The sequence below is a fragment of the Rana temporaria genome, chromosome 4, assembly GCF_905171775.1.
Source record: "Rana temporaria chromosome 4, aRanTem1.1, whole genome shotgun sequence".
In the NCBI taxonomy this organism is placed as follows: Eukaryota; Metazoa; Chordata; class Amphibia; order Anura; family Ranidae; genus Rana; species Rana temporaria.
Genome location: NC_053492.1, coordinates 11,578,157 through 11,602,523, shown reverse-complemented (window position 1 = coordinate 11,602,523; position 24,367 = coordinate 11,578,157). Strand labels below are relative to the sequence as shown.

At 45.6% G+C, this 24,367-nt stretch overlaps 2 protein-coding genes and 1 long non-coding RNA gene across 3 annotated transcripts; all 3 read right to left on the bottom strand.

The window, feature by feature from the left end:
• Nucleotides 1–1,233: 1,233 nt before the first annotated feature.
• LOC120935518 (zinc finger protein OZF-like) lies at nucleotides 1,234–6,390 on the bottom strand (the record flags this gene model as incomplete). The annotated part of the gene is made up of 3 exons (XM_040347568.1): nucleotides 5,996–6,390; nucleotides 5,646–5,755; nucleotides 1,234–2,159 (listed from the first exon to the last, which is right to left on the bottom strand). Coding segments are annotated over exons 1-3 (1,431 nt in total), but the record flags the coding sequence as incomplete, so codon positions are not given.
• A 7,074-nt stretch (nucleotides 6,391–13,464) lies between these two features.
• Nucleotides 13,465–16,417, bottom strand: LOC120935903. Its single transcript, XR_005748560.1, has 3 exons — nucleotides 16,354–16,417; nucleotides 14,210–14,323; nucleotides 13,465–13,497 (listed from the first exon to the last, which is right to left on the bottom strand). It is a non-coding gene; the product is annotated as an uncharacterized LOC120935903 (long non-coding RNA).
• Nucleotides 16,418–23,291: 6,874 nt separating this feature from the next.
• Nucleotides 23,292–24,163, bottom strand: LOC120935902 (gastrula zinc finger protein XlCGF71.1-like; the record flags this gene model as incomplete). Its single annotated transcript, XM_040347935.1, has 1 exon — nucleotides 23,292–24,163. A coding segment is annotated over one exon (747 nt), but the record flags the coding sequence as incomplete, so codon positions are not given.
• Between the last annotated feature and the right edge of the window lie 204 nt (nucleotides 24,164–24,367).

Below are 24,367 nucleotides of genomic sequence, written 5' to 3'. Positions count from 1 at the left end.
GTGATCCTTGTGGCCTCTCAACTAGGAATGACTAGCTGCTGATACGCTGTGCTCGTACCGCCAAGGTAACACCTAGTTGTGCCAGAATTTCCTGCTTGACTTTTTCTTAATCCCTTGCATCTATAGCTTTCAAATCATAATAGGCCTTCTGTGATTCCCCAGTAAGTAGGGGGGGTGGTAACCATTCCTGCCCCCTGGGTTTTAGGCCAACCTTCCATCTCAGCGTTTCTTTCAAACATAACCAGAAAGGCCTTTGGGGCATCATCAGCAGTCATTTTGGGTAGGAAGTGACCCACAAGGATGGTTAAGGAGCTGTCTCCAACACCTTAGGATTTAGCAGGAGAACTCTATGCCAGCATTTGCATAACCACCATCATTAAAGGGGTTTGTAAACCTACATGTTTTTTCACCTTAATGCATCCTATGCATTAAGGTGAAAAAACACCTTGCAGTGTCCGGCCCCCACGTTTTACTTACCTGAGCCACAAATTTTCGTGGGCACGATCCTGTGTCGCACTCTCCACGGTTTCTCAGCTCTTCATTGGATAGATTGATAGCAGCCATTGGCTCCCACTGCTGTAAATCAAATCCAATGACGCGGCCACCAGGGGTGGGGCCGAGTCATACACTCAGCGTCTATGGACACCGAGTGTATGACACAGGACTGATCCGGCAAGTTAACCCCCCTCGGGAGAGAGCTTCCCAGAGGGGGTTATCTGATGCGGGAGCTAATGGTCATAGGAAATCACTATATGGGAATGCTGCTCACATTTTTTTAACTAATTAAAAAAAAAAGGGACCTATAAGTGTTTGTGAAAGATTATACCACAAACTGTACGCAGCCAATACAAGGTAAAGACCTCATTTTTATTTTTCTACTGCTATCAATGACCAACACAGTTCAACATTTCATCCATGTCTTTGGTGATCTCTGATCTCCTTATGAACTGTTTCTTACATGATGAAGATCAGCCATGGAGTATATCTGAGGTGTATATCAGGGTGTGCTTCTTCCCCACATGAGAGCTGTGATGTCCAGCAACATTCATATAGAAGACATTTCCCACACTCAAGGCACTAATACACCTTGAGGGTTGTGTGGGATCCCTGATGTACAGGAAGACAGGATTTCACTGAGGAACAATTCCCTCACTCAGGACAGGAAAGTGGCTTCTTCCTCGTGTGAGATTTCTGATGTCTGTAAAGATTGGACTTCCCTGAAAAACATTTCCCACACACAGGACAGGAATACGGCTTCTCCCCAGTGTGCGATCTCTGATGTTTGTAAAGATTGAACTTCCCTGAAAAACATTTCCCACACTCAGGACAGGAATACGGCTTCTCCCCCGTGTGAGACCTCTGATGTCTGGAAAGATGAGACTTCTGTGAAAAACATTTCTCGCATTCAGAACATAAGTATGGCTTCTCCTCTGTGTGAGATCTCTGATGTTTGACAAGTTCTGATTTTCGTATAAAACATTTCCCACATTCAGAACAGGAAAACGGTTTCTCCCCCGTGTGCAGTCTTTGATGATTATAAAGACTGGACGATTCTGAAAAACATTTCCCACACTCAGGACAGGAATACGGCTTTTCTCCCGTGTGAGATCTTTGATGTCTGTAAAGATTGGACTTCTGTGAAAAACATTTCTCGCACTCAGAACAGGAATACGGTTTTTCCTTTGTGTGAGTCCTTTGATGTCTGACAAGTTTTGATTTATGTGTAAAACATTTCCCACACTCATTACAGGAGTACGCCTTTTCCCCCATGTGAGATCTCTGATGTATGACCAGCTCTGATTTTTGTACAAAACATTTACTACATTCAGAACAGGGATACAGCTTCTCACCTTTGTGCAGTCTCTGATGTATGTAAAGGCTGGACGTATGTGAAAAACATTTCCCGCACTCATTACAGGAGTACGGCTTTACTCCTGTGCAAGACCTCCGAGGAAGACGTTTCCTGAACTCAGGACAGAAATACGGCTTCTCACCTTTGTGCGATCTCTGATGACGATAAAGATTTGACTTAACCGAAAAACATTTTCCACACTCAGGACAGGAAAATGGCTTCTCCCCTGTGTGAGATCTCTGATGCTTGACAAGTTCTGATTTTTGTACAAAACATTTCCCGCACTCAGTACAGGAAAAGCTTGTATCTATTTGAAGGACGGCACCGTCCCTCACAGTCTGAGGTTCCTCAGGATAAGAGGAATACGATGGTCCATCTACACTGTGTGGTGCCGGATGGACATTTGAGGTAGTCGGGTTTTCTCCTGGACTATACTGTGTGATGTCCTCATCTTCTACTTCACAGTCTGGAGACAAAGTGAGACGATCCTCTGAGGTTTTCCTGATCTCCCGTCCATCTACTAAAATAGAAATAAAAATATTATTACTAGACATGAACAGATTGGTTCCCCTAAACCAGGACTCCGCCCACATCAGGCAGCTGTGTCTCTGAGGATCTTACAATTCCCCCCTCAAGGTAACTAAACTGAATCTCCTACCAGTTCATTTCTTTATTCATGGACCTTAGTTAGAGAGTGAGGAAACAACGAGAACTGTCTTTTATAGGAGTGACGGTGATGAGGGGATTATAGGACGCGTGTCCCCACTGTCATGGATATGCAACAAAGTCTGCCTGCTTACCTGATCTCCATGTGTTCATTAAAGGCCTGACCCTGTTCTACTTCCCATTTTTATCACTTCCTCTTCCTGTATGGTCCCACCCAGGCCAATTCCAGGAAGTCTATATTAACCGTTGCTCTACAGGTCTGCAGTGCTGTTCAACAGTGTTCCTTTGCTTAGTTCCTGTCTGCAGTGTAGTTTGCTAGTTCCTGTTTGCAGAGTGCTACGATCATCTTTCCGTGTACCGTTTTGGCTTGTTCCTGACTTCTGCTGTTTGCCTGTGCCCATGACCATTTGCCTGTCCCACGGTTATCCTTGCCTGCCTGTGCCCCTGACCATGTGCCTGTCCCACAGTTATCCTTGTCTGCCTGTTACCCTGACCTCGGCCTGCCCATTACCACTGTTTGTCCTGCTGGCTGCTTCTCCTTTCTCCCTGCGGAGTGTGACCTAGGGAATCTCGGGGACGCGACCTGGACCCAGTTGCGGCGAAGACCATCCTTACCATCAAAGGCTCTGGTGAATACAAAACTGGGTCTTAGACTCCGCGCCCCGGGTGATCTTAGGTTCACGCTTCGTCCCTGATAGCAGCGGTCGGCCATAGGGTTCACTATCCTTTTTTTTATTTTTTATTATAACATTTTTTATTGTTGTTTGCATATGTAAAGTACAAAAAGTAGTACACCAAGTTGCATAGACTTAACATAGTACATACACAAGCATACATTTTCCCCTCCCCCTATCTCTGTATCATTATAATTAAGTGAAAAAAGCCTCTTAAATTCCAAATTGTCTTCCCTTATGTCCACCATCCCCCCCACCGCCCCTCCAACCCTCACCCACCCATCCGCCCTCCCATCACACCTTGGACCGTTTTTTTAATAGGCATGCCTTGGACTCAGCTTCCAAATTCGTTTTAAAAGTTTTATTTATTATGTCTATCACCTCCTCCCAGTATCTGAATAGCTTAGGGCATTTCCACATCATGTGGATGAGGCTGCCTGTCGCTCTGCACCTTGGACATTCGTCAGTACTTCTCCACCCGAGATTGAACATTCTCCTGGGGGTATAGTATACTCTATGCAAGAGGAACAAGTGTGATACTTTCTGAGATGGAGAGATCGAGACCAATACCCCCCTCCTCAAGATCGCGCTCCACTGTTTCGTGGACATTTGCCCTAAGTCTCTCTCCCACCCTATCCTGCTCTTAATGGGGCCTGCCCTACTTATTATTTTAGCTCCTATTCTGGAATACAATTCGGAGATCAGGCCTTTAGTTGTTTTTGAAGAGGTTATTTTCAGGAGGGTAGGAGCCGAGGACCATACAATGGGTTGTGACCCAAACTGGGCTTGGATGCCGTGCCGGATCTGGAGGTATCTGTAAAATGTTTTATTTGCTATATTGAATTCCTGTCGCAAGTCTGCAAAGGATTTCATATGTTCTCCATCATACAATTGGTTTAAGCGGTTTATCCCTTGTCTCTCCCATTCCTTGCATCTCTCAATATCTTTTAATTCCCTTAAGTTTTGGTTGCACCAGAGAGGGGCAAACGTTGTTATTCCCTTATAGCCCATCAGTGTTTTTGTTGTTTGCCATACTTTAAGGATAAGTTTTATAGTTGGACATTTATGAATAAACGAACCAGCCTCGAGTGCCTCCATTATTGTCCTATGTGGTGCCCCTATTAGCATCAATGTACCGGGATTCCCGTCTCCCTCCAATCCGCAATTCGCAAGATGTTGTAACTGCGAAGCTAGGAAGTGTGTTTTCGGGTGAGGAACTGCCATTCCCCCCTCTTTAGCTGGTAACTGCATGGTCTGGAGACAAATCCTGGCTTGTCCCTTCTTCCAAATTAAATCTCTAAAAATGGATTCTATCCTTTTGAACCATTTTTGGTCTATCCAGACTGGGGAGTTATGGAGGATATAGAGTAGCTGGGGCAGCCATAGCATCTTTATTAAATTACATCGCCCCGCTATGGATAGTGGTAGTCTACACCAGATGTCTCTTTTATGTTCCCATTTGGACAAGAGGGGAATTAAGTTATTTGAGACAAAGCTATTGATGTCCCTCGTGATCCATATCCCGAGGTATTTCATCATAGCTACTACTTTTAACTGAGGAATTCCGTGGGGTATCTGGACACAGAGGGGATCAATTGGCAGTAGTGCTGACTTTTCCCAATTAATGACCAGCCCAGAACATAGCCCAAACTCGCCCACCGTTTTGATCACATTTTTTAATGAGGTTTCGGTGTCTCCCAGAAAAAACAGGACATCGTCCGCAAACAGTGCGATCTTATCCTCTATGGTTAGTCTACGGAACCCCTGTATATCTTCTGATTTTCTGATTTTGATGGCCAATGGTTCCATCGCCAGCGCGAACAGAAGGGGAGAAAGGGGACAGCCTTGTCGAGTTCCTCTCTCTAGTTGGAAGGTTTCGGAAAATTCGTTGTTGATTTTAATTTTTGCTCTTGGCTGGTTATATAACAGCTTCACCCAACTAATAAACCTGGGGCCAAACCCGAATTTCTCTAGGACCTTCCATAGGTAGTCCCATTCCAGACTGTCAAAAGCCTTGGCGGCATCCAGGGCTAAAACAGCTCTGGAACCCACCCCCTCTGTTGGAATTTGCATATTCAGGAACAGTCTCCTGATATTAATACTGGTTGACCTATTAGGGATGAAGCCAGATTGGTCAGGATGTATGAGCGCTTGGATATTCCGGTTTAGACGAGTTGCTAATACTTTAGCCAAGATCTTGGCGTCAGTACATAGGAGTGAGATGGGACGATACGATGAGGCCTCAGTTGGATCCTTCCCCTCCTTATGTAAGACAATAATGGTGGCTTCTATCATAGAGGTGGGGAGTGTTCCATGAATCAATGCCCAATTTAATGTCTTGAGGAGTTCTGGTAACAGAATATCCCCATATCTTTTATAGATCTCTAAGGGCAACCCGTCTGGGCCAGGTGACTTTTGAGTTGACATCCCCGCCACTGCCTGTTTTAGTTCACCTAGAGTAATTGGCGCCTCCATATCAATGTTATCTTCCTCCGACAGGGTCAGAACGGACATTCCCAGGAGAAAATTTCCCGGTCCTTCGGTCCCCTCTCTCCTCTTGGAGCTATAAAGGGATACGTAGAATTCTCTAAAGGTGTTTAATATCACAGTTTTATCGGTGGAAGTTTCCCCGCTTGCTAACTTGACTGCTGTAACGGTGGAGGGGGGGGAATTAGTTCTAATAAGCAGAGATAATAAGCGCCCCACTCGCTCTCCATCTCCAAACTGGTTCTGTCTCTGGAATATTCGTTTTCCCTCTGTTCTTTTTAATGTAGTCATTTTATATATCTGTTGTTTTTCTAACCACTCTTTTAAACTGTGCGAGGTTGGGGCTTCAAAGTATCTCTTCTCTGCCTGTAACAACTGCTTCCTTATCTCGCTCTCTCCCTCCCTGTTCTTCCTCTTAATCCCTGCTATCTTTTGAATCAGGAGACCTCGGAGGTGAGCTTTTAGGGTGTCCCATACCACCCCCACTGATGCAGTTCCCACATTTATCTGTAGAAATTCTTTGAGAGCAGACATCACCATACTGTGTTCACTCATTAGCTCGAGCCAGTGAGGGCTAATTTTCCATTCATTGGGGTACCATTTACCCCTAGCTTTTATTGTCAACTCGATCGGTGAGTGATCGGAGATTCCTCTTGGGCCATATTCTATATTTGTTACTAGTGTTACTGCCTCGTCGTTACCCAACGCCATGTCTATTCTGGATAAAGTGTGGTGAGTCTTCGAAAAACAGGAATATTGGCGTTCCTGCGGATAGCGCGTACGCCAAATATCGCATAATCCAACTTCATCCAGAAATTGAGCTAATCGATCCTCTCCTTTTATTTTAGGTCTGTTTCCCGGCGGGAACCTGTCCTGGGTCCTATCTAAGGCTTCATTAAAATCTCCTATAATAAGTATCGGTATCCCTGGTTTATCCAATGTAAACTCAATCAATTTGTGTAGAACTTCGAATTTAAATGGGGGGGGGGGGGATATAAACACTGGCTATCACAAATAATTTATTTTCAATTGAGCAGAATAAAAATATAAACCTTCCCTGATCGTCTATCCTGCTCTCTCTACAGGAGAATACCAATCCTCTCCCCACCAGTATACTCACTCCCCTAGAATAGGATGAGTGGTAAGAGTGGTAAGTGGACTGGAATTTGGGACCGCACAACTGTGCGGCTGTTTTTGCGGTTAAGTGCGTCTCCTGCAGGCAGAGCAGGCCTGCTCCTCTCGCCCCCAGCATATCTAGGATAGTCGTTCTCTTAATAGAGTCCCTCATTCCACGCACGTTCAAAGATTTTATACAGAACGTTTTATCTACCATATCCTGTGGTTGAATTTGACATTAGCCACCCTATTATTCTCTCTTGTCTTGTATCAAGAGAGATCCAAAAAAAAATGGTACAATCATAAAATATATGAACCTTTAACCTTTGCCCGATTTGTGTCTGGGAACACCAAAAAAAAAAACGAGGAGTCCCGGCAGTAAAAGGGAAAAAAGAAGGTCCAAAACCTGAGCAACAATCAAAGTTCTATATGCTGAGGGGGAACACCACGGGAGACACCACGGGAAAAATAGACATCTAAGAATAAGATACTGGTTATATAAGAAAAACTCCCCAAGGTGCTCTTCTTTACTTCTTTCCTTTCTTTCCCTCCTTTGTTCCCCCCTTGTCCCTTTTTCTTTTCCTTTTAAAAAAAAAAGGGAAAAGCCACAATAAATATTTGCCCGCTTCGCCATACCCTAAAAAAAGAAAAATAGTAAAAAAAAAACGATCTAAATAGAAAAATTACAAATATTAATAGTGTCATCAAATATTTAGTGGTGGTGTGTGACCCATCCAATCCTCCCCCGCCCTTCCCCCCTCTCCCCCCGATAGATCCCTCCTCATATCCCTACCCATTCTACTCAACCCTCCCGCCCTTGGCCCTCCTAGGCCTCCCCTGGGGACTCTACCTGTGACCTCCATACTACTCACCCTTAATGAACCAATCATACCTCCCTATACGAATCACAACCATACAACCCTCCACCCCCCCCACCCCACCTCACCCTTTAGCTACCATTCAGTGCCTCTTACTTTCTCTTCTTCCCATTTTGTGCAGTTTTAGTGCTTATTTATTGTGTAAGGGAAGGGATTCCCTGTGATTTAACTAGCCAGTATTTGGCACATTACCGTGTTACAGTATTTGCTAAATTCGTGAATATGTTAAAAAGTGCAATAAATAACCGAGCCTAAGAAAAAAGAAGAGGCTCAAAAAAAAAAAAAAAGGAAAACAGAACAAAAAAAAAAAAAAAAAAAAAGCAAGGGGTCCCTGGGTTCATAAGTCTTTCAGATGTCTTTCTTATTGTCCTCGAACCATTTCGCTGTGCTTGCCGGTGAGTCAAAAAAGAAAGTTCCCCCCAGGGCAGAGACTCGCAGGCGGGCTGGATAAAGCAGAGCATACGGAAGATTATGTTTTTGAAGAGTTCGCTTGATTGAAATAAATTCAGCTCTTCGTCTCTGCAAATCGGGGGAGAAGTCCTGATACAGTGAGACTTTAACCCCATTGTATAAAATCTCCCCTTTTTCTCTGGCCTTTCGGAGCAGAGTCACTTTGTCGGTATAGTTGAACATTTTAAAAAGCAATGGTCTGGGGCGCTCACTTGGCAGGCGTGGTTTAAAGGGGACCCGATGGGCACGTTCGATGCCAAAAAAGGGTGAAAAAGTTGTGGCCCCGAAAGTCTCCCTGAACCAGCACTCGAGAAATTCAATGGGGTTAGCTCCCTCGCTCCTCTCCGGTATGCAGATAATTCGAACATTATTTCTACGACTTCTATTTTCCAAGTCATCGATCTTGGCCCCCTGCATGTCCATTTGTTTCTTTAACCCTGAGATTTCTTGCCTAAGCGGGAATAAATCATCCTCGACTGTGCTTAATCTTTCCTCTAGAATGGTGGTTCTTTCCATGGTCTTACTCAATTTGTCCCCCATTGAACATAAGTCCTCCTTAATGCCTTTCAACTGAGTCTCTAGGCCAGTGATTGAGTCCTTGCATGCGTTTATGGCATACAGGTCTTTCAATGTAGGTTCGCCCTCACTTCCTGTTGCTCCACCTGCCATGGTTGTTTTATGTAACTTAGCATCTTTTAATGTGGGCTCCTGAGATAGCTCCGGATCAGTATTTACGGTAGATCCTGAAGTGGTCTCTTCAGCCGATATTGCCACAGTCTCATTTCTCCCCCCGCCAGGGCCCTTGTTAGATTGACTTTTAGGACCAGTAGAGTTAGCTACGTTGGGTGTCTTAGGGGGTACTGCTGATGCTGACCCCAAACTCCGCCTATCTACTGACGGGGCTAGTGTACCCTTAGGATGCACTGCAGCCGATGCTGCTCCCCCCTTAGCTGGGGAGTGAGTATTGGACTTTGGGGGGTGGAAAAAGCGATCCAGCTTAGTTGCTGCTACCTGGCTACCTTTGTCTTTGTCCTTGTCCTTAGCGGACCTTGTAACAGGAGCCCCCTCTGCGTGGGGTGAACTTTTGGACATGGTAAACATGAGGAATAGACAATGTTTTTAGTTGGCTTTTAGCTCGTGTATACCGATTAGCGGTTGCACACAGCAATTATATCTGTGATCTGGGTCACTCTCAAGTACGGGCAAAATATCTTATTGCTAGCTCTGCCTCAAGTAACCGGTGGCCAGCACAATAAACAGTGTAGTGGTGGCTGACTCAGAGAGGTAAAGCAAAGTCCAGCAAAGTAAAACAAAGTCCAGCAAAGTAAAGCAAAGTCCAGCAAAGTAAAGCAAAGTCTAGCAAAGTATATCTGGTTGTGGCAAAACTTCACTATCCTTAGGTGCATCCCAGACCCCAACGGGGTGCACTTGTCACCTGACTACGGGTGACCTGACACCCACCCCTCCTATCACTCATTGCCATCTCCCCAACACAAGAAGTCCTGCACTTCCTTATTTAGTCCATGATTTAATGATGAATAACAGCGGGGCCAAGATGAAGACTGGACGGATCCTGAAGACCTCCATCATTGGGTTATTGACTCCTCCCTCATTATCACTTTCTGTTTAAGGTTCCAAAGTTTGAGGATGTTATCACTTTATTATCAACATGTAAAAATCTGTGCTCCAATAAAATCATCAGATATAAAATGTCTAGATGGTATGAAATGAATGTAGGAAATGAATGTAACAAAAGAGAATACATATTATAATTATTTATATATAGCAGTGGGTAGAAGGTAGAGAGCAGAAGTAAGGAATATGTAATGTACAACATATTGTATAGGCTACAGCAACTAAGACTATATAGTATCAGAATTATGTAATGTACAACACAGAATATATAGTGCAGGGGTCGGGAGCTTCCAGAAATAGAGTAGGAGGGTCGGCCACTGGGTTATGAATATTTATCTCACTGCAGCCAATCCTTGGAAGGGGGATCCCAAAAGGTAGCTGGAGAGAATATAAATGTCTGGGAGGGCTTTTCAGTCCTGGTCCTCTGTCCTGGGAGTCAGCCTGTGTTACTCAAGAGCTGTTGCTGTCAGGCCTCAGCATATGCTTGGATGAGGGCTTGATAGAACCTGGACTTAAAGACATTTGCTGGAGGACACTACCTTGGTACCAGGATTGGCAGCCTCTGAACAAGTAAGGGAGTCCCATCTATTTCCTACGCCCTCAGGGGGTTAGCACTACATACAACATAGAGTATAAAGTGCAGGGCTTAAGGCTATGTAACGTGCCATATAAATAATATAGTGCAGGGGTTGACAAATTTGCTTGGAATCTAGGAGCCAGGTAAAAAAGTTAGGAGCCAGAAAACGCGCCCCGTCCCGACGAGCTTGCGCGCAGAAAGCGAACACATACGTGACCAGCGCCCCCATATGTAAACGGTGTTCAAACCACACACGTGAGGTATCGCCGCGATTGGTAGAGCGAGAGCAATAATTCTAGCCCTAGACCTCCTCTGTAACTCAAAACATGCAACCTGTAGATTTTTTTTAAACGTCGCCTATGAAGATTTTAAAGGGTAAAAGTTTGTCTGCATTCCAAGAGCGGACGCAATTTTGAAGCGTGACATGTTGGGTATGAATTTACTCGGCGTAACATTATCTTTCATAATATTAAAAAAAAAAAATGGGGATAACTTTACTATTGTCTTATTTTTTAATTATAAAAAGTGTAATTTTTTCACCAAAAAAGTGCGCTTGTAAGACCGCTGCGCAAATACGGCATGACAGAAAGTATTGCAACGTTTGCCATTTTATTCTCTAGGGTGTTAGGATAAAAAATATATATAATGTTTGGGGGTTCTAATTAGAGAAAAATGACATTAGAATTGCTGTTTAACTTGTAATGCTTAACTTGTAATACCAACGGCCACCACCAGATGGCGCCAGCTCACATCTGGTGGTAATAACTTGTAATACCAACGGCTCACCACCAGATGGCCCCAGCTCAAAAAAAAAAAAAATATTTTTTTTTTTGCCCCCCCTTCCAAGCCAAGTCGCCAGGGCCCCATTTCTAGTCGCCATGGCGACCTGGCGCCCGGGATTTGTCGAGCCCTGATATAGTGTAATGGTCAGGACCAATAATATTGGTAATCAGTAACCAACGGAAACGACGTGATACTGCGTGACGTCACCCGTGTCTTACATGCCGACACTCATGGATTTTTACTACATGCTGATACGCTGTTTTTCTATGTACTAAGGCACAGTGCCACCTTTGTAAGTGTATCTACATTCTTCTTATGTTATTAAATGTTCTTAATATACGGAGAGCACTAGATGTCTTTCCTATTTTCCTCTACATATCTGGCTTTTTGGGATCCGACTTCCTGGATCTGTTGATGTGAGATTAATGAGCGCTCTGATTGTATCTACCCATCCGGGTGTGTAGTGTCTGACAGCGAGCCTGGCTTCTTATATTCCAGAAAGGGAATTGCCTTTATGACCTGACTGACTAGCTCAGGGGTCTACTTGCTGAGGTGAGCTGCCAACCATTATTAGTGGTGTAGGCCATCACACAAGTCACCGTTTTGGACACTGATGGGTGTTTTCATTATTCTCAATTGAAGATTTTGGACTGATTTTCATCATAAATTTTTACAGAGTTTTTTTTTTAGTATTGTTATTAATTGTTTGCACTGCACTGCTTTTTTACAGTAACCAGCGGTAATCTAGGAGGTTAATTTACTAAAACTGGAGCACTCAGAATTTGGGGCAGCTGTGCATAGTAACTAATCAGCTTCTAACTTCAGCTTGTTCAATTAAGTTTTGACAATAACACCTGGAGGCTGATTGCTTACTATGCAGAGCTGCACCAGTTTTAGTAAATCTCCCCCTAAATGGTGACAACGCAAATTGAAGCGGTCCTTCACTGCTGCCTCCCATCTTTCAGCGCTCAGAAGCTGCTCAGCTGTCGGTTAATTCCCAGCCACTTGTTTTTACCACAGGGACGTACCTCATTACCGTTTACCTGCCTCATTAGTCCTGCTTACAGCCAGCCCCATTTTTGCTATTTAAGCAGCTTAGATAATTTCTTGCTTGCCCCTGTGTGGTCTATGATCTCTAAGTGTGTTCCTTCCTGTGCTCCTGTTCATGACTTGGCCTATCTGACTTTCCTTCCGATTCCTGTTCCTGATTTTTGCTCCTAACTATGCCGATTTGTGGTTTCCTGACCTCGGCTCATCCGATTACCAGCTCTAGCATCCAAATACTGACCTGTTTTTTGCTTATCAATATTTTTATTGTTTTTTTTTTTTTTTGCAACAGGCAAAGGTATACAGAACAAAAAAGAAAACAACCTCACCGCGTCAACATATTCCAAATACAGAAATATAACATACACCTTGTTTTATCCATAAACGTAAATAAACTGATATTCCTATATTCTCCATATCCCGCTCTTCCCTTTACAATACTTCTTCGACCAATGGACTACCCCCCCCCCCCCAAAAAAAACACAAAATCCCTCCCCCCACCCCCCTCTATCCCCTATTCCCTGAGATGTGCGGCACCGAGACTTATACAAAAGTCCCTTTATAAAAAAGTGACCTGTTTTTTGACTATGTTCCTGAACTGTATAATTTTTGTCATTTCATTACAGGTGTGATTTTAACTGCATTTACTGTCTGTGCCTGATTTATGGCTCCTGACATTACACAAGGGCCATGAATCCAGAAGATGCAGGCAATCCACCTAGTTGTAATATTGTTTCCAGACTGGGTGAGCAGGACCACTGCATGGATACGTTTTCCATAGTGTTACAAACGCTCCCCATTCGAACTGCTCATCTGGATCCTCCTACTCCGGCTGCTCCAGTACAACCAGTGTTGCAAGCCACCCCCTGCTGCTGCTCCTGTCTCGTTTCAGGCAGCCGCCTCAAATACTACCACTGTAAGAGGTATGACTGGATCTAGGTGGAGCTTCCGTACTGATCTCATCTTTACAATAAGGTCTCCTCTTACCCGGTGATGTGAGGGGCGGCTGATTGTCCATCATGACGTCCTTGTAGAGATCCTTGTGTCCTTCTAAATACTCCCACTCCTCCATGGAGAAATAGACAGTGACATCCTGACACCTTATAGGAACCTGACACACACAATGATACAGTCACCATCCAGACACATCCCTTGTCTGTTACTGGATAATGTCCCAGAATTCCTGGCACCGCTCACCTCTCCTGTCAGCAGCTCCATCATCTTCTTGGTGACTTCTAGAATCTTCTCCATGTTGTGTCTCTCAGGTGTCAGGGAGTCACATGGAGGCACTGTGATGGTCATATGATGTCCAGACGTTGGAATTGGAAATCTCTGTATTGGAAAACCAATAGGAATATCATGTTAGAAAACCCAGAATCCTCCTCACCTCTCCGGTCAGGTCTGTGTTTTATTAATAGAGATAAGAGTGATGTCACATGACCTCCCAGTATCCTCCTCACCTCTCTGGCCAGGTCTGTGTTTTATTAATAGAGATAAGAGTGATGTCATGTGACCTCCCAGAATCCTCCTCACCTCTCCGGTCAGATCTGTGTTTTATTAATAGAGATAAGAGTGATGTCATGTGACCTCCCAGAATCCTCCTCACCTCTCCGGTCAGGTCTGTGTTTTATTAATAGAGATAAGAGTGATGTCACATGACCTCCCAGTATCCTCCTCACCTCTCTGGCCAGGTCTGTGTTTTATTAATAGAGATAAGAGTGATGTCATGTGACCTCCCAGAATCCTCCTCACCTCTCCGGTCAGATCTGTGTTTTATTAATAGAGATAAGAGTGATGTCATGTGACCTCCCAGAATCCTCCTCACCTCTCCGGTCAGGTCTGTGTTTTATTAATAGAGATAAGAGTGATGTCATGTGACCTCCCAGAATCCTCCTCACCTCTCCGGTCAGGTCTGTGTTTTATTAATAGAGATAAGAGTGATGTCATGTGACCTCCCAGAATCCTCCTCACCTCTCAGGTCAGGTCTGTGTTTTATTAATAGAGATAAGAGTGATGTCATGTGACCTCCCAGAATCCTCCTCACCTCTCCGGTCAGCAGGTAGATGATCTCCAAGGTGAGGTTTAGTATCCTCTCATTCATGTGACTCTGGTCCTTCTTCATCCTCATTGATGTTGTCATGTGATCTATACAGGTTTTCTGTAGACAGAAAATTATTGGGACTGTATTGGTTGTACAATATTAGAAGAGGGATTTAAGGCAATAATGTGTGTACTGCCCCCCCCAGTAGGAATTGGCACATGTGTAGGAAGTTGCTTACCTCTAGCGTTTGTATTTCTTAAAAATTTTGCTTTCAGAGTTACCAAAGCTATAATACATGCTAAGATTGAAACCACAGTACAAGGTAGGGTATATTTATATATATATATATATATATATATATATATATAAAAACAACCGCGGATCTCCCACTTCCTAACATAGAATAGAATACAATGTATCAGGCTGCTGGAAGCGGGGCTAGATTGTGCACTTGTATGCTAATCTTGCAGCTAAATGCTGTAGTTTCATGCAGCGGGCTAAACTCCCAGTGTGCATTAGGACCTTAAATTTGTGTCCCCATCAGAGTCTCCCTGCACATTTGTGTCCCCATCACTTAGCAGGATCCCTGCAAACTGGTGTCTCCATCAGAGCCCTTCTACACAGTTGTGTGCCCATCGGAGCCCCTCCACACATTTGTGTGCCCATCGGAGTCCCTCCGCACATTTGTGCCCATCAGAGCCCCTCCGCACATTTGTGCCCATCAGAGCCCCTCCACACAGTTGTGTGCCCATCAGAGCCCCTCCACACATTTGTGTGCCCATCGGAGTCCCTCCGCACATTTGTGCCCATCAGAGCCCCTCCGCACATTTGTGTGCCCATCGGAGATCCTCCGCACATTTGTGTGCCCATCGGAGTCCCTCCACACAGTCTAGTCACCCTCAGACCATCACATCCCCCTGTGTCCCAATTACAGCCATCAAATTCCCCACAATGGTGTCCCCTTCATTGACATAAACCCCCTTAGCACAACTGTGTCCCCTTCAGTGCCATAAACCCCCCAAACACACATACTAACTGTGTCCCCTGCAGTCTTATCAAACCCCTCCCCCCACAGCTTTGTCCCCTTCAGGGCTATCACCCGCAACTGTGTCCCCTTCAGAGCAATCAACTCCACCCCCCAACATAGTCAATCAATCCCCATGCCGCACGATTGTTTCCTCCCCATCAGTCTCTCCATACTTAAAGTGGTTGTAAACCCTTTATAACCACTTTAACCTACAGGTAAGCCTAGATTAAGGCTTACCTGTAGGTGCTTGAAATATCTCCCAGACCTGCACGGTCTAGGAGATATTTGCAAATCGCCGTACGACGATTTCTTTTGCGCATGCGCTGGAGTTAGAAAGGGCACGCTGTGCCGTTTCTAACTCGGGTCATGCCGTGAGTGGCGGCTCTCGCGCGGGAGTGATGTCACGCGACTCCAGCCACTCACAGAGCCAGAGTTTGCGGCCCCGGAAGGAAGAGGGGTGAAGAATGGACGCTCGCTACTAGCGAGGAAGACGGGGACATCGTGGGCTTCTCCTGCAGGTAAGTGTCACATAATGGGCTACTATGCGGTGCATAGTAGCCCATTATGCTTTACCTTTGCAGGGAAACAAAGAGGAAGTAACACCCATCAGGGTTTACTTCCTCTTTAACGGCGTACAGTGTGCTTTAAGTGCAAACTTGCTGCACCTCCCGACTCCCGCCCTGCTGTTACACAGACACGCTGTATGCAAAATTACACTGATGTAAATGGCCAGTCTACACTGAAATACCTCAATAAATGAGGCCAGGTGCGGGGAGTGGTTGCGGGACCTGTGCTGCATACTGCCGGGGATGAGTATGCATCACCGGTTTTGGAGAGTCTAACGAATGTAGCTGCGGGCCGTACTTTGGAGTGACCTGGTATAGACTGATGAGGTGAGAAGGTGATTGGTGGGAAAGGTGACACATCTCCAAAATGAAAGGAATGTTCCGGCCCCGTCAGTTGGGGAATGTTCAGGCCTTAAAGGGGTAAATCTAGGTTTCCACACTATATATGTGTGTATCACCATCTGCTGGAGATAAAAGAGGTCATAGTGACTATGGAGGAAGAGGACGGACATAACGGGGTTACTGGGTGTAAATAGAAAATAAGATCTTATTACCTCCTCTGCTGCCACTTTCAGCAATGTCTACTTTGTAACACATGGAACTTTCCGTCTGTATGTGACATCACTTCCTGTTTTCCATAGGTTTTTCCTGGCTTAGTAGAAGTGAGATCACCATCTTGTGGAGCTCAGAGGAACTGCAGCCCTGAGAAACTTCTCATATGGTGAACACGGCCTTGTGCTGTGTGTGTGTGTGCACACCAGGAGAACACACTGGGGCAGATTCATCAAGGGGATACGACGGCGGATCTCCTGATCCGCCGTCGTATCTCTGAGATCCCACGGTCGGATCTATGCGACTGATTCATAAGAATCAGTTCCGCATAGATCTCCCTTAGAACCGACTGGTGTAAGTGCCTTACACCAGTCGGATCTTAGGCTGCAATCTACCGCCGGCCGCTAGGCGTCGGATATGCAAATGAGGAGAACCGCCGATTCAAGACCGAACGCCCGCCCGTCGCTTTTTTTAAACGTCGTTTGCGTTCGGCTTTTTCCGGCGGATAGTTACCCCTGCTATATGAGGGGTAGCTAATGTTAAGTATGGCCGTCGTTCCCGCGCCGAGATTCAAATTTTTACGTCGTTTGCGTAAGTCGATCGGGAATACGGATGGCAGGAATTTACGTAGCCGCCGAAAACATTGACGTCCTAGCGACGTCATTTGGAGCATGCGCACTGGCAAATTTCGCCGGCGACGCATGCGCAGTTAAATCAGCGCGGGAACGCGCCTGATTTAAATTGTACACTCCCCCTAGCCGCGGAATTTGAATTACGCCGGGGGAGTTACGATCCGACGGTGCAATTTTCGAGGTAAGTGCTTGGTGAATCATGCACTTGCCTCGCAAAATTGGACCGGCGGATCGAAAATCAGATAGATTACGCGGATCTAAAGATCCGATAATCTATCTGAATCTGCCCCACTGATTAGCTGCACACTGCACACCAGGAGAATACACTGTTTAGACATTTTGAAGACTCTGCAGCTGGCATTATGTGAATGTTGGACAGATTGTTACTGATGATCTTCTGCTGTTTATATTGAGCTATTTGTGTAGAATTCTGTTTGGGTCTTCCATGATTTGCTTGATGTTCTCCTTTTACGTTTTCTTTTACAGGAATTCTTCTGGTTTCAGGCTAGCACAGCCTTAGCCAACCTTTTCAACATGGAGAAACTCTTAATATAACTTTCTGGGTTTTGAAGAAGACCTAACAATAATTACCATAGCCACAGCTTACATGTATATAAGCGTGATAGTCACTGGGATGAACATCCCTTACATTGGTGGTCACTGGAATTAATGTTTTTTACATTGGTGATCACTAGGATGAACATCTCTGACGTTGGGGGTCACTGGGATGGACATCTCTTACATTGGTGGTCACTGGGATGGACATCCCTTTCATTGGTGGTCACTGGGATGGACGTCCCTTAAATTGGTGGTCACTTGGAAGAATGTCCCCCTTACAGATAGCTAAGAAGACCATTGGAATTAGTAGTTTCTCATCTGAGAGACAGAAATTACCCATTGCTGAAGGACCCTCTTGCAATTTATAGTCTAGAGGAACCAGGGTCAGTAAAGGCAGCAGGCAGAGACATGGTCAGCACAGCCAACATATTGGTCCAGGCAGCAGGCAAGAACATGGTTCATAAACAGTCCAGGTTCAGTACAAGCAGCAGGCAGAGACATGGTCAGCACAGCCAAAGTATTGGTCCAGGCAGCAGGCAAGAACATGGTCCATAAACAGTCCAGGTTCAGTACAAGCAGCAGGCAGAGACATGGTTCATAAACAGTCCAGGTTCAGTACAAGCAGCAGGCAGATACATGGTCAGCACAACCAAAGTATTGTTCCAGGCAGCAGGCAGGAACACGGTCCATTAACAATGTCCAGGGTCAGTATAGGCAAAGGCATGGTCAATAAACAGGCAGGATCAGACGACAGAAAGATTAAGCTTAGGGCCTTGGTCATGTAGAACCTGGACACAGGGGTAGAGGCTTCTTATTACCCAAAGCTCTTTGAAGCTTCCGGACTTTAGACCCTGATCTGGGATTTATAAAACCCAGAGAAAACCCAAAACTTTTTTCCACTCAGAACACTACTCTGAAGCTCCTCACCTATGCAAGTCCCCTGTGTCATCTTGAATCCCACTACTACAGTGGCAGGGCAAAAGATCAGTCCAGACGGCAGGCAAAAAACATGGTTGATTAATAAGCTGAGGTCAGTTCAGGTTAGAGTTGCCACCTTTTCTTCAAGCCAAACCCGAACACTTTAGCGGTCTTGGGCACCTTTGGGTCCCCAAAGGAGAGTAGTTTTGCATAGCGTGCCACAGCGAACGTTGGGTGTGGCCAAATTGTTATTGCGGACATCATTGCCCTGCCCCCCCAATGATACCGAACCTGCGCCCAGACAGCCACCCGCAGCTCCCGGACAGCAACAGATTTGTGTGTGACTATCTTGCTTACCTGGGGAGCCACAGCCTGCTCTGAATAATGTGTCCGGGTTTAAGTCTGCCTGAAACCCGAACACATGATTCAAAACCCGGACTGTCCGGGTAAATCCCGAACAGGTGGCAACCCTAGTTCAGGTGGAAGGCAGAAACATGGTTGATAAACAGGCAAGAGTCAATCCAGGTGGCAACCACGTATGCCATGTTAAGTATGGCGTCGGGTCCGCGTCGTCTTTTCCCGTCAGGTACGTCGTTTTCCTAAGTCGTTCTTGAATACGACTTTACGTCAATGACGCACACGTCGGCGTCATTGACGTTTTCCGCCGAGAACTGGAGCATGCACACTGGGCTATTTTTAGCCCGGCGCATGCGCAGTTCGATCGAAACGGGGGCGCGCTTAATTTAAATATAAGCCGCCCCCTTTGAAATACGCAGGGATACATCGGGCCTTTTACACTACGCCTCCACAAACTACGGAGCAAGTGCTTGAGGAATACGGCACTTGCTCCAGTAAGTTGCGGCGGCGTAGTGTAAATAGCTTACGCGAGGCCGCCGCAGAATATTGGAGAATCTGGACCGTAATTTTTTTCCACACGTTTTTGGAAAATGTGTAAAGAAAATTAAAACTTTTTTTTTTTCACAAAGCTGTCAATTTATAAGATATTTCTAATACATAGTATGTACATAGCAAAAATGACACCCCAAAATACATTCTGCTACTCGTCCGGAGTATGGCGATACCTGGCCACATACATAGGCCTAACATGCAAGTAGCACCTTCAGGCTTCTAACACATAGCATGTACACACCAAGAATTACACCCCAAAATACATTTTGCTAAACAAAAGGTAAAAAAAAAGCATTACCTGTGGTTTTAACAGGCAGGAATACCATCCCAGAGCAGTCAGAGCATTGGTCCAGACAACCAAAATAAAATGTCCAGGAATTCTCCAGGCAGCAAAGATATGCCAAAGTATGAACATGGTCCATAAGCAGGCATTTCAGGTAACAGGCAGAGACATGGCCAGTTCGGGTAGCAGGCAGAGGCATGGCCATTTTCAGGTGGCAGGCAGAGGCATGGCCAGTTCAGATGGCAGGCAGAGGCATGGCCAGTTCAGGTGGCAGCACTATAACACTTAGGGCCTCGGTCAGGTAATACCTGAGGACAGGGGTAGAGGCTTATTCCCACCAGTGGCGGCTGGTGCTCAAAACTTTTGAGGGGCGTAAACAAACTGAAAAATTCTGGAAAAAAACCCCATCAACTGCAGCCACTGTGCCCATCAAACACAGCCACTGTGCCTATCTAACACTGCCACTGTTCCCATCTAACACAGCCACTGTGCCCATCAAATGCAGACACTGTGCCCATCAAACGCAGACACTGTGCCCATCAAATGCTGCCACTGTGCCCATTAAGCGCTGCCACTGTGCTCCAAATGTTACCACTGTGGTGCCCATAAAACAAATCCACTGTGCCCATCAAATGCTGCCACTGTGCTCATCAAACACAGCCACTGTGTCCCAAATGCTGCCACTGTGCCCCAAGTGCTGCCACTGTGCCCCCCGCCCTTACCTTGTCTTGAGTGGGCAGCAGGTGACGGTGGCAGGCGGCGAGTGGTGTCCTCCATTTATTCTTCGACGAGGAAGATTCTTCTTCCGCCCGCTCCTCCTCTCTTATGATTGGATGCCTGATAGGTGTCCAATCACAGCGCCTGTCCTTTCATCCAATCAGGTGACAGGTAACACAGACCCGGTGCACCTCATTGGCTGAGAGGCGGGTCAGTGTCAGCAAAGCAGAATTCCTTCCACACAGCAAAGTGAATAGCAAACGCACAGCATTGCGCCCACTATACACATTTTTGGACGCCTATTAGAGTCAATTGCTCTAATCAGGTGCTGCCGCTGTAATTCAGGTGCCCGGCGCTCAAAAAGGGGCCGGGCACCTGAATAGGGTGTGTCAACAGCGACCATAGATAGATTCATGCTATGCTATGGTAATTAGAGCGGTGACAGGAGAGGGGGGGGGGCGCTCCTGCGCCCTCTATGGATGCACCGCCACTGATTCCCACCCAAATCTCTTCAAAGCCTCCGAGTCTCCGGACCCTAATCTGACAAAAACATTTTCTCCACTCAGAAAATCTTTTCTGGAGCCCTTCACATATGTGAGACCCCTGTGCTGTACAGTGGCAGGGCAAATAATCAGTTCAGGAGGCAGGCAAAAAGCATGGTCATTTAACAGGCTGAGGTCAATTCACATGGAAGGCAGAAACATGGTTGGCAGAGGCATAGTCCATAAACAGTCCGGGTCATTCACAGAAATGTATGTGGAATTAAACCTTTTTAAACAAAAGTGTGATATTGTTTCAACCAGTTTATTAAAATCACACACAATCTTCAATCTTTGCACTCACATTTCAAATAATTCAAACCAGCAATCCGTGAAAACCACAGCAAAACTTGCAAATACCTGAAGTGAAGTGTGCGCTTGATATTAGTTCTCACCCACTCCAAAGCTCCAAATCGCAATGTCAGTGTCCTGCTACCAGCTCAAGCGTCACACGTCAGTATGGATGATTGCCGTACAGCCACGCCCCCGTCATGTTTTGTTATATTAACTTCCTCATGGGATTGGCTGTACAGCCCGTCAATCATTCCTTTTATACTCTCCCCTACCAAGATCTCTGGGTCCTAATGCAGCACCTGCGCACACCTCGTGTCCCTGTGTCTGCAAAGCCCCAGTCTGCACAGACAGCCCTATACAAACAGGAACACATGTAACTTCATAGGGTTCACATGTTGGTAGATTATATTATGCTTATATGCAGTGTGTCCAGCCCACATGGTTACCCAGTATTGCACTGCCAATCATCAGTGGCGCGACTCCTTACATTCATGCATAATTAAAGCGGGGGTTCACCCCCAAAATTTTTTTTAACATTACATTCAGGCGAGTTGTGATAATGACATTAGGCTGTTTTTTTTTTAAATCCTTGCCGTACATACCGTTTTATATATATATGTTCACCGCGGCTTCCGGGTATAATATGCGGGACTGGGCGTTCCTAATTGATTGACATGCTTCCGACCGGCGCATACAGAACGTCACGTGTTGCCGAAAGAAGCCGGACTGCGAGCCATGTGGACAGATATGCACAGATGTGGCAGATTATTGCGATTGTGATTGGATACAGCCGTCATTTGATCAGGAGGGCCAATCACAGAGCCCTCCTGCCATGCAGTGTTGCCCTGTCTCTGGGGGACACAGGCACACCAGGATCGCACCACTGTCGTTTCTAGTGACGCCCCCCTGGCTGTTGACATCACATGATGGTCATGATTGGACACAGCCATCATGTGATCAGGAGGGCAAATCGGAGTGCCCTCCTGCCGATTCAAGATGCGGCATGTCCAGGGAACACGTGCGCATTGGGATCGCGCAGCTGGCTTATCCCACTCCTTTTGAAGGACGTTCAGGAACGTCCACTCAGACGTTCCTGTTTATGCGCAGTGGCCACGTGGAAAGTGGTTAATAGGGCTGTAATATTTGATCGTTGAAATCCACACCATCCATAGTGGAAATGCAAGGTCCCAGAATTTTTTTCCACTAGTAGATTGGGCAATTAGTGGGCTGGAGCTGGCTATCTTTGCCTTCATGCACACGGAAGGCATATGTATACCCCGTGGTCCTTTCACAGAGCTTTTAAAGCTTCACTCTATATCTCGCCCTTTTACTGGGGATGTACTGTCTTTTTACCAGCGAAATTGACAATGGACTCATAAACACAGATTTGCTTGTCAGGGATATACAACTGAGCAAATTTCTAGGGAAAAAAAATTGAGTAAGTGAACTTTGTAAAGGGGGGAAGCACATGATCATGTCATAGTGTGACCTTGACATAACAGCTGAACAGTGGCATGTGATGAATAGGGATTGTGGACCATTAAGCGTGTAATTCATTTTCTTGTAAGTGCGAGGCCTAAAAATTATTTTAATCTTTAATTCTTAGGGGCTGACATATCACCCCAGTACTAGTCAGACAGTACAAAATGATTCTTCTGCACTCAAGTGTGGTGTAATTCTAATGGATGAATCACAGATTATTGGTGATTCAAAGGAAAGCACAGGTTTTGCTGCCCTCTGAGATTCAGGGGAGAAACCCAATGGAAACACTGTAAAACAAAGAGAAGAGGACACACCAACCTTGCCCATTACCCAAGTGGTATCTTTAATAATGTATAAAAAGAAAAATACTCACAAAACACATTCATGATAAAAACAAAACAAAGTCCAAAGTCCATAGTAGATGCATAGCGACCAGGTCACAGAGACTGTTCAAGGACCTTCCAGAAGGCTATCAATGGCCAACACAGTCCAACACTTTATCCATGTCTTTGGTGATCTCTGATCTCCTTATGAAGTGTTTCTTACATGATGAAGATCAGCCATGAAGTATATCTGAGGTGTATATCAGGGTGTGCTTCTTCCCCACATGAGAGCTGTGATGTCCAGCAACATTCAAGGTGCTAATACAGCTCATTACAGCGCTAATATAGGGTTGGGTGGGATCCCTGATATACAGGAAAACAGGACTTCAGAGAGTAACATTTACCCTTACTCAGGACAGGAAAGTGGCTTCTCCCCCCGTGTGAGATCTCTGATGTTTGGAAAGCTTAGACTTCCCTGAAAAACATTTCTCGCACTCAGGACAGGAATAGGGCTTTTCCCCCGTGTGAGATCTTCGATGTGAGACAAGTTCTGAATTATGTTTAAAACATTTCCCGCAAAAAGAACATGAAATCGGCTTCTCACCTGTGTGCAATCTCTGATGTGTGTAAAATCTGGCCTTCTGAATAAAACATTTCCCGCACTCATTACAGGAATAACGTTTCTCACCTGTGTGCAATCTCTGATGATGATGATTAAGACTGGACTTATCGGAAAAGCGTTTTCCGCACTCAGGACAGGAATACGGCTTCTCCCCCGTGTGAGATCTCTGATGTAGAACAAGCTTTGATTTACTTACAAAACATTTGCCGCACTCAGAACAGGAATACGGCTTCTCTCCCGTGTGAGATCTCTGATGTAGAACAAGCTTTGATTTACTTACAAAACATTTCCCACACTCAAGACAGGAAAATGGCTTTTCCCCAGTGTGAGATCTCTGATGTTCTCTAAGATGGGACTTCAATGAAAAACATTTCCGGCACTCAGAGCAGGAATGTGGCTTCTCTCCTGTGTGAGTTCTGATATGCACAATAAGCCAGGATTTAAATTGGAAGCACTCCCCACATTCAGTACAGGAAAACCTCTTAACTATTGGAAGGACGGCACCGTCCCTCACAGTCTGAGGTTCCTCAGGATAAGAGGAATACGATGGTCCGGCACCGTCCCTCACAGTCTGAGGTTTCTCAGGATAAGAGGAATACGATGGTCCGGCACCGTCCCTCACAGTCTGAGGTTCCTCAGGATAAGAGGAATACGATGGTCCGGCACCGTCCCTCACAGTCTGAGGTTCCTCAGGATAAGAGGAATACGATGGTCCGGCACCGTCCCTCACAGTCTGAGG